The 17,528-nt window shown below is 39.1% G+C and overlaps 1 protein-coding gene across 1 annotated transcript in view; it reads right to left on the bottom strand.

Moving 5' to 3' along the window:
• The window catches only part of neurl1aa (neuralized E3 ubiquitin protein ligase 1Aa), an 85,465-nt gene extending 72,494 nt beyond the window's left edge, over positions 1-12,971 (bottom strand). The window contains exon 1 of the mRNA XM_059329863.1: positions 12,453-12,971. Coding sequence (XP_059185846.1) covers positions 12,453-12,534 — 82 coding nt within the window. The 5' untranslated portion in view covers positions 12,535-12,971. The remainder of the gene's footprint in view (positions 1-12,452) is intronic.
• Between the last annotated feature and the right edge of the window lie 4,557 nt (positions 12,972-17,528).

The following is a 17,528-nucleotide window of genomic DNA, read 5'->3' on the forward strand; positions in this document are numbered from 1 at the left end:
TAAAAAAAACTGAATGTGGTCAGTAGGCCCCATTACATTAAAGTTAACTTTAAGTTAGCTAAAAAGTGGTATTACACTGCATTAATGGAGAGTTTGTCCAAATATTAAACTAAATTAGACTTGAAAAACCTTTACCAGTAAGACACTGATTATCCATGCGAAATTTTGCAGTTTTACAATTTTAGCAATTAGGAAATAACTACATAACACTACACAAATAATAAATAAATAAATATTACTTGCAAAAAGGTAGGTTAAAGAGTTAGCTTAGAGTTTCTGCTTGCAATGATCTGAACACTAAACCCTTTGTTCTCCTCATGGACTAAAATAGCTCACAATTTCTAATTAATTGCATCTGCAAATAACAGGAACTATTCTTCCTCAAATGTTACGTAGATGCTGTTTTAATAGTATTACACTTGTATTTTCTTCTTAAAACATCACTCTATAGTCACATTACACTGACTTCCAGCATGCAAAATGAATTTTAAATGAGATGTTACTCACCATTTTAATCTAAAAGTAATCACCATCCTGTCACAATGCTTCAATGCTAGCATGCAACTAAACACAAAGCATCACTTCACATCCTGGCTTGACTTCTAGTCCAACTTCTTCTATTTTTTTAATTGTGCAATCAAAATAATTTGTTTGGTTGATATAATTCTTTTGATCTGGTTCCATATGGAGCTATTTGTCTGGTGGTCTGGTCGGAAAGAAAAACATTTTTTTTTTTTTTGCATTTTAAGCATTAGTCACATTAGAACATAGTACTGGCCTCCAAATCAGTTCATTTTCCAACCACAATGACTCCACTCTGCAGAGCGGCTCACCACAAAATGCCTCTATGGTTGAGTAACAAGATTTGCATTTGAATTAAACTATTATCAGTGATACACACAATTTAGAAAACAGACATGCATAAAATATTTATTTTGCAAAAATGCTTAAAGCCAATGGGATAAAGAACATTTTCTTAAAATTCTTCAATCACAAATAAAAATCAAAGATGAAAAATAGGTGTATAAGATACCTAGACAACACATTAGCCAACTATGTAAATTTATTTAAATGTATTTATATTTAAATGTATAAACATCACAAATGAATTTAAGAACATACACCATGTAAATGTAACATAAATTGAAAAACAAAAACTGGATTTTGATACAAGACTGTTGGAGGGCATTCATGGCTCCATTCCCACAAAACATCACCACTGCACCTGAAGCCCAGAATGCTGAAAATGTGCCCTTGGAAAACCATGTTACCATAGAAGCATCCTGAAACACAAGCTGACCCCTTTGACTCCCACTTAATATTGATTCTGTTATTTGAAGAAAATCATAAATGACAAGCAGTTGCTTTTCTATCACTCTAAAGACTGATATGAATCATTGACCTGATTTTAACATACAGTTTCCTGCTTCTATTATAAGGGTTCCATGATTCACCAAGACTTTACAGAGCTCGCTGTGCATGTATAAAAGGTGCAGGACCATGATTCAAGCCGAGATAAATTATTCCTCTTCTTCCCTTATAAAATCTGGTGAGCTGCTGAGTACACAAGGTACCAAAGTATCATTACACCCCACATCTGTCACTGTGCGTACAAGCAGGCAATATTCCCATTTTTATAGGTGGAAATAAATACATCTGTACGCTCGGATAACAGTTACAAGGGTTGTGATTAACCAAGTTCTATAATTTTTTTTTATAGTTACTATAGTGTAAACGCAGGACAACAAATATTTACATCAGAGCAAGAAACTTATAAGCTATAAAGCTATTATATGAATTCATTTTTCACAGTTTCATACTTCTAGGAATATAAAAAATGCACTTTTTGATCAATTGTATTCATTATTTCTGACAACACATGACATAAATGAGGTTGTTGTATTGTCAAGAGAAAAACAATACATCATTTTCACCAATCCAAGCAATTTCATAATATATTAATAACAATCTTGTGGTAGCGCCTTGGCTTCACGGTGTCTTATATAAGTATGACACATCGTCTAACCTGATGAGCTCATCTAGCACAGGCAACTGTCTGGGTTGGAAAATGCAGGCAGTCTTATTTTATAACTCATGTTTACAAAGTGTGAACGCTGCATTACAGTGCCTGAGGAGCTCTAATCCTCCCAGGAGTGACAGTGTGCCTGTATCACCTCTCTGTATTTGTGTTTCTTATTTAGGCAGGTGTTAAGGATGTTCAGAACACTCCGGGCAGCCAGCTGTACTGTTGATGGGGAGAAGGGCGCGTTGCATAAGTGAGGTCAACTGTCACATAGAGGGGTCACCACTGCAGCGAGAAGTGTAGAAAATAGTTGAAATGTTTTCTGAATATTTCCTGAGGTATATTATTAGTGCCTTTTGTAGTTATGACTCAACTCCACTGTTCACTGCTTGAAAGATGGTCTTAGGTTCTCTAATTATAAAACAAACATAGTATAATTAAAGTTAATGACCACTCCCCGAAGAGTAGGTGTACTTAGTTCTGATTAGACTTTGTCCTAAGTTCATATGACTAACAGTTTCCGATTACATCCAAACTCTGAAAATCGTTTATTTCACCAGACTACTAATTAAGACTATATAGCACAATTTACGCAAACAAAGCTGAAATACAGTCTCCATAGCTGCACATAATTATTAAAATATGCATTGCAGACTAGAATTCAGCTTATCTGATCTTTTAGCCTCTTGGCTGCAGCAGATCTAAGTGAAAACTCAACACAGACTTATTATTAGTTGTTATGATTACAGTGTTATCAAGTAGTTGCTCATTTACACATCCAGCAAAGATGAAACAACATTAGCATTCATTTGGGGTCGTGTCTCTGGCCCCCTAATGAATGTATGTGGAATATGTACTCTTCTATTTAGCCCGCTTTTGGTCTCCACTAATCTCTATAAACAGATATCTGCATATGAATGCAGAATTTGTAGGCAACGGGACAAGATTTTGGTATTGAAAGAAAAGCGTTTGTAGTATTGTAGTCACTTTGAAGTGAGTAGTATTGACCAATCACATTTGAGCAGGCTTTGGTTGAATGCAGGTAAACATTCCATGTGTGAAGGCTGAACCCATTGGCTGATCTACAAACTCTAAACCCACCGACTCTCATCTACAAAAATGTATCTTTTTGTCAGTTAGTTTTTATATGTTGCTATTTGTTTATAATAATTAGCTGCAATGAATGCAAAATATGTTAAATATCTAATATTTAATCAGACTTTAAACAGTAACCATCCAGATATCCACTGGCTAGTAGGGTTGCACTCTCTGTGATAAACGATGTGTCACTCACAAGTTTTATATTTTATTTATCTTCTGATTCGCCATGTAGTTAAAAATCTGTTTTATTTTGGGTCTGAACAACAAATAGACTACAAACATATTCTACATGTATAATATTGTAAAGAAAAATCGTTCTAAAAGCTTTTTCTCCTTTCATGATCTGTTATTTCCCCCATTCAGATAAAAAAAAAAACAGTAGAGATTCTGTCTGTCAGCAAGAAACACTTATCCATCATTTGTCATTTCCATCAGTCCCACATGAGGCTGATCATTCCTGAGTGTAGGTTTGAGTGACATCATTTACATTTTCCCTTAATCATCTAAACTAATAAAACGTTGGCCGGTGTTCAGTGGACACAATCATGTTCTGGGATATTAAATAATGAATTTATCACCAGGATAGTCTATATACAGACCCAAATAATAGGCTAATAAAAAAATAATATAATATAAAGGCATTCCTGTGTCCCTGAGCAGGGCAAAGTTCACAGTATAAATACACAATGTAGCTTGTTATTCGTGTGCAGCTGTTTGTTAAACAGAGAAAACACTTATTATTATTAGTGCATGTCTACAGCTGTTGAAGTGGCTGTCAGCTGATCCAGCTGTGATCTGCTGCCACTATCATTAGAAACGGACGTCGCTTCACGTGACGCTTCGGAGGGAAGGACGTCTCATGTCTCTTAAAACGTTGCAAGTGGCCCAAGTGAACGGCGCAAGTGAGGGAAGTGGGGGATGCAAAATAAGAGACTTGGGAGAGACCGGAGAGACCCTAGCCTGGGTATACCCATGCTGCCTTGCATGCTCGATTTCGTTTCGAACTGCAGGGCGGCATGGTGTCCATGGCCGATTCTTAGCCCTGTTTTTGTTATCCAATCACAGAACGGGGAGGGACGGCAAGAAGATGATGCGTACTATTCGACAGACGGAAGCTTGTAGTTTGCTTACAGATCCAACATGGCTACAGCAGACGCAAAACTCTCTTTCAATCTAGCTGTAGACAGTGTTCTAGATAGTTTAGAGCAAAGGTTTATTTTAAAAGAAGAACAACATTTGGCTTTACACTCCTTTATCACCACCAAACAGGATGTTTTAGCCTTGCTTCCAACAGGATTTGGCAAAAGCCTAATCTATAGCCCCGTTAGTGGCCGAGCTAATGGGGTTTAGCGAGACCCCGTTCGTTGTGGTCGTTGGTTTTTTTGGAAAAATAAATGTCTGAAGAGTGTGCATATGTGGAGTGTCCTTCTTCCTTCATATATATCTTGCACAAACGGCAATAATCATTCGGCGCCATCATGTAAACATCAGTCGTCTTCTTCCTCGATGCTTCCTCGTCGATTTTCTGTCGCTCTACATACGTCATCTGGTATAATTGATACGATTGGCTAAGAGCTACGTACAGACGCTTTTGATAGACATTCAAAACGCCTAATAAACGGCTCTGGACGATCGTAAGCCATGCCTCCTCTACGGAAAAATGAATTGGTGGTCCCCAGACTATATCTCATTCGTGATATAGTCTGGCGTTAGCCGGGCTAGAGAGACCCATGGAGTTGCGCAAGAACCGTTTTGCTAGCAGCTTCAGCTCTCACATTGTTTTAGAGACGCTGACGCAAACTGTAAATGTGTGAAGCCGCCAACCGATTCCAAGTCTGGCGATACCGATTCATGACTCTACAACCGATTCATCTAGGAATTCATGGCTGATTTGTATCGATTGAGGAGGCTGCTACCGACGCAATCATATCTCTCACTTGTTAAACCGAATATCTGGTCGCATCGGTTCATCGTTCACAACCTTACTTGGCTAGTGATGGCCAAATAAAGATTCATGAAGATTCATGAACCATTCTCTCTACTTTCTGACCCAACAGCACACTGCCATTTGCCATTCATCACAAGTTTTTTTTGGCGAGAACGGCCTGTTTACATAACACAATCACATGTTGTTTTGGAGGTATTTCTGAATCTAAATAGAGGGTCTAAGGATAGATGATATGCTCTACACAGTCTAGAGTCCTTTGAGGGAAATGACTTGATGACTATTAATGTTACTTGATCTTTAATAACTGTCAGTACATCTGGTTTGTATATGCATAACAGTGAGTGTGTGTGTGTGTGTGTGTGTGTGTGTGTGTGTGTGTGTGTGTGTGTGTCAGTGTGTGTGAAGTAAGAGCATGCCCTTGTGGTGCCCTAACAGTAGTATCATGTAGTAGAATGAGCTGAGCTGGAGTCAGTTTGCTCTAATGAAAAAGCGATGATGTACAGCTCAGACGGGCTGTTTAATACTGCTCTCCTGTCTCTGTCTAAATGGGCTGTGTCACAACTCAATGAAGCAAACCATGCCAATACCTATAAAACACTTTCCACAAACGCATTCTCTGTCCTGTCATAGGTAATGTGAGATGATGAGGATGAAAAGCAACCACGCAACTTTGACCTCAGTGTTACGACTGCCAGTCCAAAGCATTAAAAGTGAAACTCTGTCTCTCGCTATTAAAGTGTCCTTGAGGAAGACATCAAATAAATTTCCTGGTCGGATAAATGTTTAAAAAAATTAACTATATTCTATTCATATAACCTGCTTAGCAGCGATAATTGAATTTGCTTCCTCAGTTTGCAGATATTACACATTTATTACTTCACTCAGGCAGGGATTTCTCAGCGAGGTAGGGTTTATCCCTAAAAAGATGGAGAAATGGACTGGAACTAAACTGCTGTTTACCCATGAGGAACATCACACTCTACATCTTGTTTGGTGTTACATTTGCATTCCCCATGCCTGCCCCTCTCTTTGTCTCTTTCACTCTGTTTTTCCATGGAGACGCATACACTTTACCTCACTACATGTCTTTTTCAGCTAAATCAGTTTGTGTCTCAGTTTTCCTTGTCTCTCTACATGCACCTAGTGTGAACAGACGGGTGGCTTGTACTTTCAGGCATGATGTTTGTGTCAGCAGCTGCAACTGAACACCATGTTCAAGTGCATTTGGTGGTACAGCGTCCCCGAGGAGGATTCTTGTCTAAATGCTGTCCCGTTACCTCTCTGTCACATGACCAGCTATGCTCAGTGGCATTTAACGCATCATAGATTATAATACTGACTCTGAGTCAGTGAAGAGGAAACAAAACCAGTACAAACGCCAAGAAATTCTGCCATAATAACAAAATAATTATATTTTTTCATATCCTCTTAACTTGATGTTATGTACCAATAAAATATATGAACAAACAAATATTTTGTATCATGTTTTTTTTAGTTATACACTGCTTCCAAGAGATAGCTTAATCCTTACAGTCTGAGCCTGACATTTACTCAGTGAAGCAGCACAGTGGTCAGAGAGTGGTGTGGGCCAGAGCTGAAACTCACTATAAAGCTCCGTAAAGTCAAGGGAAGCCACAGTTTCAGTTGATAATCCCCTTTAGGTCAGTCACTTCCCCTTTCAGATTATTACCTTGTACTTATATTGTCATTTGTTACATTGTTGAAATGAAATCATCAATTGTAGCCACTTTCATTAACCCATAAGAACCCAGACCTATTTATCCTTGAAGGAAAATTATGGGGGATATACCACAGACCAAGTAGACCACATAGAACACATTTCTGATGTTTTAAAAAAAAAAATCTACCCCTAAATGTCATAAGTGACATAAACGTTACATTGGGCGTTCATGGAATTTATGTTTATGATATTTTTTATTTTAAAATAAATAAACTAAACACATTTTCTGCTTAGAGAAACACAAATTTGCCTTTTTCTGACACATACGTCACAGCGATATTTTTGTTACTTGTTTTATATTAATATCTTCAGGAAATATGGTCAAAACATGTTAAATGCAATACAGGACATTAACGGATTAGAATTTTTAAATGGGTTTAAACTTAACTTACTTGTAAGCCTAGTAACAAAAAATAAGTTTATTTTTTTTTACATTTCTGTTACCAGTCACACCTTTATTTTGGAGAAGTCACTTCTTGTCTCAGTCACACATTCACACAGTCTTGCTAAGGAACTTAATGAGTTAAGGTGAAGCATAAAGCTGTATATGGGAGATTCTAGCACATTTAAAGTGTTTGTTACACGCGTGTCACCATGGGTTCTTATGGGTTAAAAGTCATAATATCAGAATATAAATATACTCAATTGCAGTTAAAGTTCTGCATTGAATGTCTTATTTATGTAGAAGTAGCCCCCCCCCCCCCAAAAAAAAAAAAAAAAACAACAACAAAAAAACAACAACCAACCTATAGGTCATTTGTACAAGCAGTCATTAGTACCCTATGTTTACTGTGGTGGTAACCTATCGTGGCCATATTAATAAAGCAAAGGAGGAAGTCAGCTGATGTAATATAGAGAGCAACAAAGTCCGCGCTGAAAAGTCGCAGTGGATGGACGAGGTACACCTCAACTGCTGGTTAACGCAAATATCTAGTGGAATTCATACTCATGTGTGGTAACTATCAACGAGCAATGACAGAAATCTTCGGTTGATGGTCTCCAAACAACATGTACACTGAGTCTTACATTTTAATGCAAATCGTACCCGCTAAAAAAAACAAGTCTGAACGCTTTAAGAAACACTTATTAGAGGGAAGGAACAAACATCCTATGTTGTTGCACGTGTTGGAGGACTTGTTGAATTTGTTGTGTGTACAGAACCCATTCCATCATCTCTATTGATTTTTTAAAATTCTGTACAAACCATAACTTTCTTATGTGATACCATTTTATAGTTAAGCCAAGTACAAATATTTATAAATATATATTGTCCATACTGCCTACCTTTAAACCACAAATTGGTTATTATAACAAATGTCTCTTACAATATCAGACCCCCAGCATAACCCCATTAAAACACACACACAAAAGGACAAGAAAAATCTGCGCTCAGGTCAAATATTACACAAGCTTTCAATATACTTTTGTGGTTTATATAAGAAATTAGATGAAGATTGCTGACTACGTATTGGAAGTAATCACCACAAAGCTGAGTCAGCAGAACTAAGAGAAGGCCATTTATCCAGCTGAAAACAAATTAATGTCTGTACTGAAGAAGTGTGTGTCTTTGAGACGTGAGTTGGAGGGAATCTGTGTGTCTCTCTGTGTGTGTGTGTGTGTGTGTGTGTGTGTGTTTCGGGGGTTATAAGCTGCATATGTGACTGAGTGCATTCATCATCCCCTCAGCTGAGCATTGATCTGCAGATCTCTGTTCCATCTCCAGCCAATCAGAGCACACTGTCCAAACGCCAGCCTAATAAAGTGGGATGCAGAGCAGCACAAACACATCCCCGTCCTTTCATTACTGAACGGCTGCCAGTGACGTCGTCTGCTCCTCATCCCAATCAGCCATCATCTCCCGCTGATAACGCACTCTGGAAACCATCACCATGGGAACTGTTGCACATGTTATGGGTGGTTGTCAAGGAAACCTGGCTGAATAATGGTCCCTCTTCTCTCATGCACCGCCGTGCCTCTCTCTGCCTGACTCACTTGTTTTGCGCTGTGTTCCTGCGATGTGAAAATAGCCGTGCGCTCTCAGAGTGTGTTCGAGATAGAGAAAGAGGATGTGAAAGGGCAAACTGTGTACTTATGGTGATTATCCAGATGACAGCTCCTTTTAAAACTGTTCCCCCAGGCACATTCCCCTCTCTGTAATCCAGATGTAACATTGGGATCAGGACGGGGGATGTGGAGGTGGACTTTTTTGTACTTTACATGATTGTAATACACATGGGACTCAGCCCAGAAGGTCCTGGAAAGAGCTTTAGAGTGGGTATGTGAGAAGGAGTTTGGCTGCACATTTTATTGTTTAACTTTGATTAAAGTACTCACATGGATTTTGTTGCTTTGGCTTGGCTTTGTACTTATAAACACCTGCCAGAGTTCATTATTTCTCCTCTGTGTACAAATGTATTTTTAGCATGCATCCCAATGTATACCAGTTAACATATGCATTGGAAATTACATTCTCACATTGTGGCTAATGACTATGATCATTAACTGGATCATTGGCGCCAATTTATTCTTTTGCCTGTGGGTGCTTTAAACAATTGAATGCCAACCACCACCCCCAATTGAATTGCAGAAATGATGGATAGTCTGTGAGTCAGGGGGCTGGGCTGGAAGACCCTTCTGTGGGTTTCCAGTCAGGAAGGTTATAAAACGAGGACGGTGTCTCGCTGACTCAGCATTGCTGCACCATTGTAGGGTATGTGTTTGTTTGAACCATCTAAACAAGCACATAAGTCTAACCAGGAGGTTTTTTGCTCTAACTTTACCCCTACAATTGTGATCATTATGTTTACATATGAGGACATGTTGACCTTCTTCAACTGGTAGGGACATTACTTTTGGAAACACTGCTGCCGGTCATAATTGAGGGTAGGAACAAACAACATATTACTTTGTATGGTTTTGAGCAAAGGCAGGCAGGGTATATCAGGAGTTCATTAACGTTAGCTCCTAAGAGTCATTCAAAAAGATCTGTTCATTAACTTGTTCATGGGGCTTATTGAATGATCGTATTTGGGATATAGCATTACTGAAACACATACAATTCATAGGATATTGAAGAAATCGAATGGCAATGGCCCTGAAGCACCCATGGGATCAACGCTCATGACCTGGATTGGATTTAAGGCGTATGTATCCATTCTTTTACTCTTCGCTGTTCACAACATCACATGAAGGATCAATGCTCAGCATCTTTTTCAACAGAGTCAACAAGAGTCAGAACTATTTAACCTACACAACCCGAAGAAAAGGAGAACAGATAACAAAATGTCATAATTATTAATAAATATGATGTTATTATCATAATATGAGTCATTGCTTGTACTGTTTCATGTGTTTTAAGGCGATTGTACTCCCACAAAATACGACCTCATGCGTAATTTGGACAACAGTGTATTACAAGTCATAGCTATGTTTGTAGTAAGCAGTGCCCTCTACCACGCAGCTGATATAATTATGAATGACGCCAAAGCGGAAGTGACATAAAGAAGTTTAAAGGTGCAAAGCAAGGACATGGAGCATAAGGCAAGAAAAGTTGCTCTTAGTGCAGCCGGGAGGGGAGGTGGATGGTTCAAACAAGAGGGCGACTGTGGTTCAGATGGTAGAGCGGTCACCAACCGATCAGAAGGTTGGTCAATCGAGCTGACTATGGCAATCAACATGTCAAAGTATCCTTCGCAAGATCCTGAACCTGAAATTATGAACGTGTGTGCAATGGGTGAAAGCTCTTTGATTGGTCGCCATTCACCATAAATTTCTATATAACAATCCTGACTTTCTGTATTTACATGAATTTATTGACTTTTTAAACTTGCTTTGCAAAACTGGTCTTTTATAATGCCGAACCGGAATGTTTTTTGCCCTAACCTTAAATAGCGTTCATTGCGTTTATATATGAGAAAATGTTGATCTTCTGCAACTGCTAGAGGTGCAATTTTGCAAACACCTTTGTGGGTCATACGGTTGTATGGTTTGGAGGACTTGATGGTTTTGAGCAACTGCATTAACCTGTTCATGGGTCGTATTCGAGTAATGATATTTGGGATATCCTGTTCACATACTGAAACACATACAGTAAACGGGATACTGAAGAAACCCAGTTGCAATGGCCCCTTCCCCTCTTCATACACCACTACTTCCAGCACCCTTGTAACGTCTGGCACAGTTGTGACACTATTATAGTGAAAACATCTGCCCACAGACAGACAGACATTTAATCACCTGGCAACTGGTACTAAAAACTGCTTCTGTCGTACATCTTCAGTAGGGATCTCCAGGGCCACATTTTGCCATGACACACACACACACACACACACACACACACACACACACACACACACACACACAAACAAACAATACCACCACATGCTCTTGCTGCTGATAATCAATGCTGCTGAATAAAGATGTCCATATTGTATGGCTCTTCAGTCTTGACATTGGAAACATCAGCTAACAAAATAATCTTCATCTAGAATCCATTTAGTACAGATTCTGGAGCTTTAGATATGAGCGCAGTCTGTAGTGTAAAGCGCTTTGGATAAAATGCTATATAAGTGCAGTCCATTTTTACCATCTTTTGCTTTCATTTTGGACGGGTCAGTGAAGCTGTGTCACTTTACCCTAGTTTCACACACAGTGGCTTTCCATAACAAACTTGTTGCTCCTGTGTTCACAGGAAATGGTTAACTTGAAGCAATAAAACCCTGTGAATAATGGTTAGGGTAAAATAACAGGGTTGGGCTTAAAGAACAACTTGCCTTGTGCATTGAACTCACATGCTGAGGGACATGACATCATTTGAATCTGACTATTTGGGAATGAGACCAAGCTGTCACTCCTGCACAATACCAGGACCTTGAAACTGAAGCAGCTAAATGGAATTCAGCCAATATTCCTTTTATTATTTACACCTTTACTGTGACATGTCAGAATATCTTCCATAAGTCTGTCTCTGTACTTTATCAACTGCAATGGATCCTGCACTGTATAGTCCCATTTTAGTGACCAAATCTATGGTTTTAACTAATTTATTATTGCACTTGCATGTACTATGCAATATGTATCATATTCCTTCTGTGTTGTGTACACTGTACGTGGAACTGGGGGGTTATAGGGAGGGAGGGTGGCCAAGGGGAATAAAAAAAAAAAAAGAACCAACAAGAACAAAAATAAAACAAAATAGCTCTGTCCAGAATGTCTTTTGCTGGCTGTATAATGAAACTAAAATTAAATATACAATACTAAAAAATAAAAAAAACAGTCACCCAACTATATTTTAGACTATAAATGTAAATGTAATCAAGTTTGACTTTTAGAGGTGTTTGCCTGAGATAAGCTGTCAGTGGTTGCACATCACAGCTCACCTCCAGGAGCAGCAGGCCCGAGACCGGAGCTGTTCTTCAGCACCACCACACAACTGATACTGAGTGTCAGCACCAGCACAAAGCACCTTTCCACACCAAGCTTAACCTTCTCTACCACTTTAAAGTTCACTATCCCACCTAAAGATATACAACACACATTAACTAGTCGTTTTAAAACATATGTGTTTAGAATTACGTCCCAAATGATGCGTTTAGGTGTCTGTTATTTAGTTTGGTGGTGTGTTAGCGGTTGTTACTGACCTTTCTGGGAGTTTCGAAGTCTGTGAAACCCCTGCTGTTGTCCTCTGTGCAGCGTCGATATAGCCGATACATTATTGCCCATGACAAGATGCTGACAATAGTGCACCGCGGTTTTGACGGAAGTCTGCTTATGATTGCTGCCTGTGTCCCGTGGAGACAGTTCCCTCCGAAGGAGAGGAATAAACACTCTCCTCCTGAGCTGCAGACAGGAGTGAATGTCGAGCTGTTTTTTTATAATGACGTCCTGCAGTCAGCAACAAACGCCTAAAGCGGCAGAGGCAACAGGCACACAGGTTTGTGTGTGTGTGTGTGTGTGTGTTCGGAGTCAGAGTGCAGCGATCATGTGAGGATGCTGAATCCTGGATGAAGCATTTGGGTTTTCATCAGCGGTTGACTGAATAATCCTCTTCAGCAAGTGTTCCCGGCTCAGATCGCTGTTTGCTTTAATAAAAAGCAGTGTAAGAAGTTCAACATACCGCACATGTAATAGCATGGTGTATTTTCTTTTTAGGATTTTTTGGGGATAATTGTAGAGATAGAGAGTAACAGGGGGACACCTGCAGGACAGGACTCCGAGCTGGATTCGAACCCCTGCCCACTGAATGATAAGCGCTCCACCGTTAAGACACCGGGACGCTACTGCACGCTGTATTTTCAAAATAAAAAAGTAGTTTCACAGTATATTCCCTTTTGATGTTCCGGTTAATAATGTTGAATTTGTTCACTGGCTGGAATAATAATAATAATAATAATAATAATAATAATAATAATAATAATAATAATAATAATAATAATAAGTAGGTCTATGGGCCTGCACATTAACATGGAACTCAGCCTGAATCCTTCATTGCGCTAAACGTGTTAAAAATATCAAACAAGTGCAAAACACACATGCCTAATGAGCACTTTGTCATGGTTTATGGATTGTGTAAAGCTGCCATCTAGTGTAAATCAACAATAAACAAGAAAACAAAAGTGGAGCATGACAAATTGTTTTTTTGTTTTTGGCTTTGCGCTTTTTGTCCAAAATGACGCTTTCCAGTGCAGTCAGTGTAGCCTATAATGTCAGAGGAAGTCAATATTTTTCACTTTTGTTCTGTTGGTTAGGGAAAGAAATAGTTGTGGAAGAAGTATTAAGATATTTTACTTGTATAAAAGTAGCAATATTACACTGTACTATGTACTTTGTTAAGTCCTACATTCAAAAGCATCAAAATATACTTAAAATATCAAATGTAATCATATGTTTATATAAATGGACTGCAATGAGCTATTTGTCAATTAGTAATAGGTGATGAGTTCATTGCTAATAATTACTTTATATACTGCTTGGTAGTTTAAATACATAATAATTTACTATTATTCAGTTGATTTGTATTTTTACAATCTGAATCTGTACAGTAATGCATGTTTAAAATACCTTTACTGGAGTTAAAAGTACAATATTTGCCTCTAAATTGCAGTGGAGAAAAAGCATGAAGTAGCATTGGATGGAGCTATTCAAGCAATATACAGTTACCTTAAAATTAGATACAATACTTGAGTAAAAATACTTAATTTCTTTACACCACTGAAAAGAAGTATGATTAAACTCACAATGGAACTGGTACTCATTAGACAGACCTGTAGTGTCACCTTTATGTGCCCTTTGTACTTTTAAAGTTCAATAAAACTGGACAACTTCTGAACTACACTCTTTGCCTTGTACATGAGAATTATATATGCCTCCACAGAAACATGTTCTGAACAAGTATAATTGGGTTAAGTTAGCTAAGTGTTTCATGGTTGAATTGCAGTGGTGGAATGTAACTAAATAATTCTGAAATGATTGCAATTCAAAGTGTGACCATACTATAAAAAACTGCAGATGTTTAGGCAGATGTAGTGACAGATCAACAACAAAACTGCAGTGGTATCATTTGGCAGCTAAATGAGTTTGTCTTTTAGGCTCTTGGCATCAGGTAAAGATAAAAATGATAAACAGTCCATGTGACCTTGCAGGTATTCACATCACATTGTCATTTGATTGCAATGAAACGAGTGAGAGACAACACCCACGTATACATGAGCATTTTAGCTGTCTATGATTTCAGAACAGATTTTCGAAACCTGTGATTTAGCTCACGCCTCCTACACAATTAGCCTTTAAACATCCTGACAGTGACAGTTTGTGACTCCATTATTCAATTCCCAGGAGGCAGAAGCCTGGAGGAGACACGTTATATCCTCTGGGGATTCCAGACTCCAAATACCAGCTTGATATTCTCTATATTCCTCTCCTCTGCATTTAAGAGCCGGGAGCTGAAAATCTTAGAAAACACTTGGTATGACCTAAGATAAGGTGAGTCTCATTATGAGATGTTTTCAATGAAGATTGAACTAACGCTGTTATTTACATCATCAGCCACTGTTTTAGTGAAGATTAAGTGTTGAAGAAGAAACCGCAATTGACACCTGAAGAGAGTTTAAAAGAGTACTCCAATGACTAAGCATTTCACTATAACACTGCTAGACCCATGATGGAGATGACAGTGGTGTGTGTGTGTGTGTGTTGGGAGGGGGTTACATTTTATATATCATATCATTATTTTTTTATTATTAGTTTTTTTTCACTGTACCATCAACTTAGTGCCATTGTATGCATTAAAACAATACTGTAATTTTATAAATATATAAAGTGCAGAGCATTGTGTTAGGTGTGGATGTCTTGATTAGTGCTGTCGGACCAGTGAGTCTGTTTTCAGGTCTGAGCTGAGTATGGTGATAGCTGCGGGATAGAAACTGTTCATGAATATATGGTAACAGATTGGGTGAGTGTCACTGTGTTAAAACAAACATAAAAAGGACTGTTGTTGCACTTGAGAGATTCCCAGGATGTAACTGAACATGTCACAAGCTGACAGTATCTTTGAAGCCTGTCAGTCATTGCAGCCACCTATGACAGGGATTGCGTGAGATAGTGTACCTGTCATTGGCAGAGTTAGGAGGTAGATGTTGTTGTTTTCTTGCTAGTTTGGCCCCGTGCTAAGGCTAAGAGCAGAAAGCAGACCGTAAAGTGATGAACTGTGATGGACAGCTTTTTAAAAAAAAAATCAAAACAGAAGCAGCATAAGCAGTAATATTTTCTTTTTTATTCTATTAATTCTTCTTCCTTGTGAAAACCTGACACAGCTTGACCACCAAGAGTTCGGTCGGAGATTCAAGTTGGTTTTTCCAGTAGCAGCTAATGTAGCCTGGAGCCTCTAGCCTAAAGCAGAGTTTAGGAGGAGTAAGCTCACTTTTTTCTAACTCAGATTTGAGGCTTGAGGACATTTGCCAGACTTCACTCCGCTCCCTCTGGATACACAAAGTCTTTATACACATGTTATCTGTTGGGGAGTATGGCTGCATATGTTAAAAAGCATAATCAGTGGAATTCCCCTTCTTCGGAAAATTCTCCAAGTTATTGGTAGAAAGTGAAGATGTTCCAAAGCTCTTGGCTTTAGGCCTTTAATCATCATGGTGTATTGAAATAAGCCTGACCTCAGCACTGCAGTTTAGATGTAGTAAATCAGACATGCAGCAAATCTGATCTTCTGCTCGTAACTCTACATCTCCACCACCTTTTACCTTACTTTTACTATCTTTTTAAAGGAAGAAGATAAAAGATAGAGCCACTGGGCTTTCTGCTAAACAAACGGCCCAAAATCAATAAGGGAAATGTTACTTTGTACATGAGTAACTGCTGAGCACTGGCACAAAGAAAGGATACTTTTCTTTGAAAAGAGTGTAGTCAGAAAGGTAGAAAGTCCCAGCAGGATACAGTCATACTGGCCACCACTGGCAAATATAACTCCAGGAGTGAAGTACATCAGTTCTGGGCATCTGTTTCATCTCTGTGCTCTTTGGTGTTTCCAAATAGAGCACTAGCAGGACCTCCGGGTCTGTCAGGTCTCCAGAGATATGAAGGAGAAGTTTGAGCTGAAGAAGAAGCTTTAGCGCCGCTACAATGGCCGCCATCAAAAGCCTGAAAGTGCAGGGCCGAAAAGGAGTATGTGAGGCTGGAGCAGACTACATGGTGGAGCTAAGGGTGAATAAAGGAGAGGAGCAGGGGGGCAGAAACTTCAAGCAGCCACACACACACACTCTAAAACACTGATACACTGGGATGGTAATTTCATTATGTACACACTAACATGGCAGCACTGAGGAGAAAGCATGGTGCCTGATCCTTTCCAGACAGAAGGGGGTTCAAAGCAAAACACAGAATAGCAGGCCGGTGGGTCAGATGCCTGGCTTTCACACACAACACCTCTCCTCCGCTCCCTCCACTGGCTACCAGTGGCTGCGCGGATACGCTTCAAGACTCTAGCTCTGGCGTACTCTGCTGCTAACGGTTCAGGTCCTACTTACATCCAGGACCTTGTCAAACTCTACACCCCTGCCCGTCCTCTCCGCTCTGCATCAGCCAAACAGCTAGCGACTCCCACCTTGCGTGGGTCAACTCGCCTCAAAACCTCTTCCAGACTTTTCTCTGTCTTGGCTCCCAAATGGTGGAACGAGCTCCCCACCGACATCAGGACCTCAGACAGCCTGTACATCTTCCGCCGCAGGCTGAAGACCTATCTCTTCCAACAATACCTCGGTTAAGTCATGGTCACCTAACAGATATATATATATTAAAAAAAAAAAAAAAAAAAAAAAAAAAAAAATTTTCTTCTTCTTTTCTCTTCTTTTCTTCTTTAACATATAGCACTCCTTAGCAATGACAGTTAGCTCTTAAAGTTATGTACTTACTCGATTCCTATGGTCTATGTCTAGTACCATCAGGTTGAATGCACTTATTGTAAGTCGCTTTGGACAAAAGCGTCTGCTAAATGACATGTAATGTAATGTAATGTTTAGCATTTGTGGACACATACAGCAGGTACATCAGCTGGCAAGCTGACCTGGAAGCAGATATGCTTTTCTAATCAGTTTGCACACCAGGGATTTTCAGAGGACTCGTTCTAGAGTTTACTTTTGATCAAACACAAAGAAAAGTCTGTCTTCTTGCCCTGATTGCTGTTTCCCTACCAGATGGACAAAACATGATTA

This window comes from Centropristis striata, chromosome 1 (assembly GCF_030273125.1).
Source record: "Centropristis striata isolate RG_2023a ecotype Rhode Island chromosome 1, C.striata_1.0, whole genome shotgun sequence".
NCBI classification, from domain to species: domain Eukaryota; kingdom Metazoa; phylum Chordata; class Actinopteri; order Perciformes; family Serranidae; genus Centropristis; species Centropristis striata.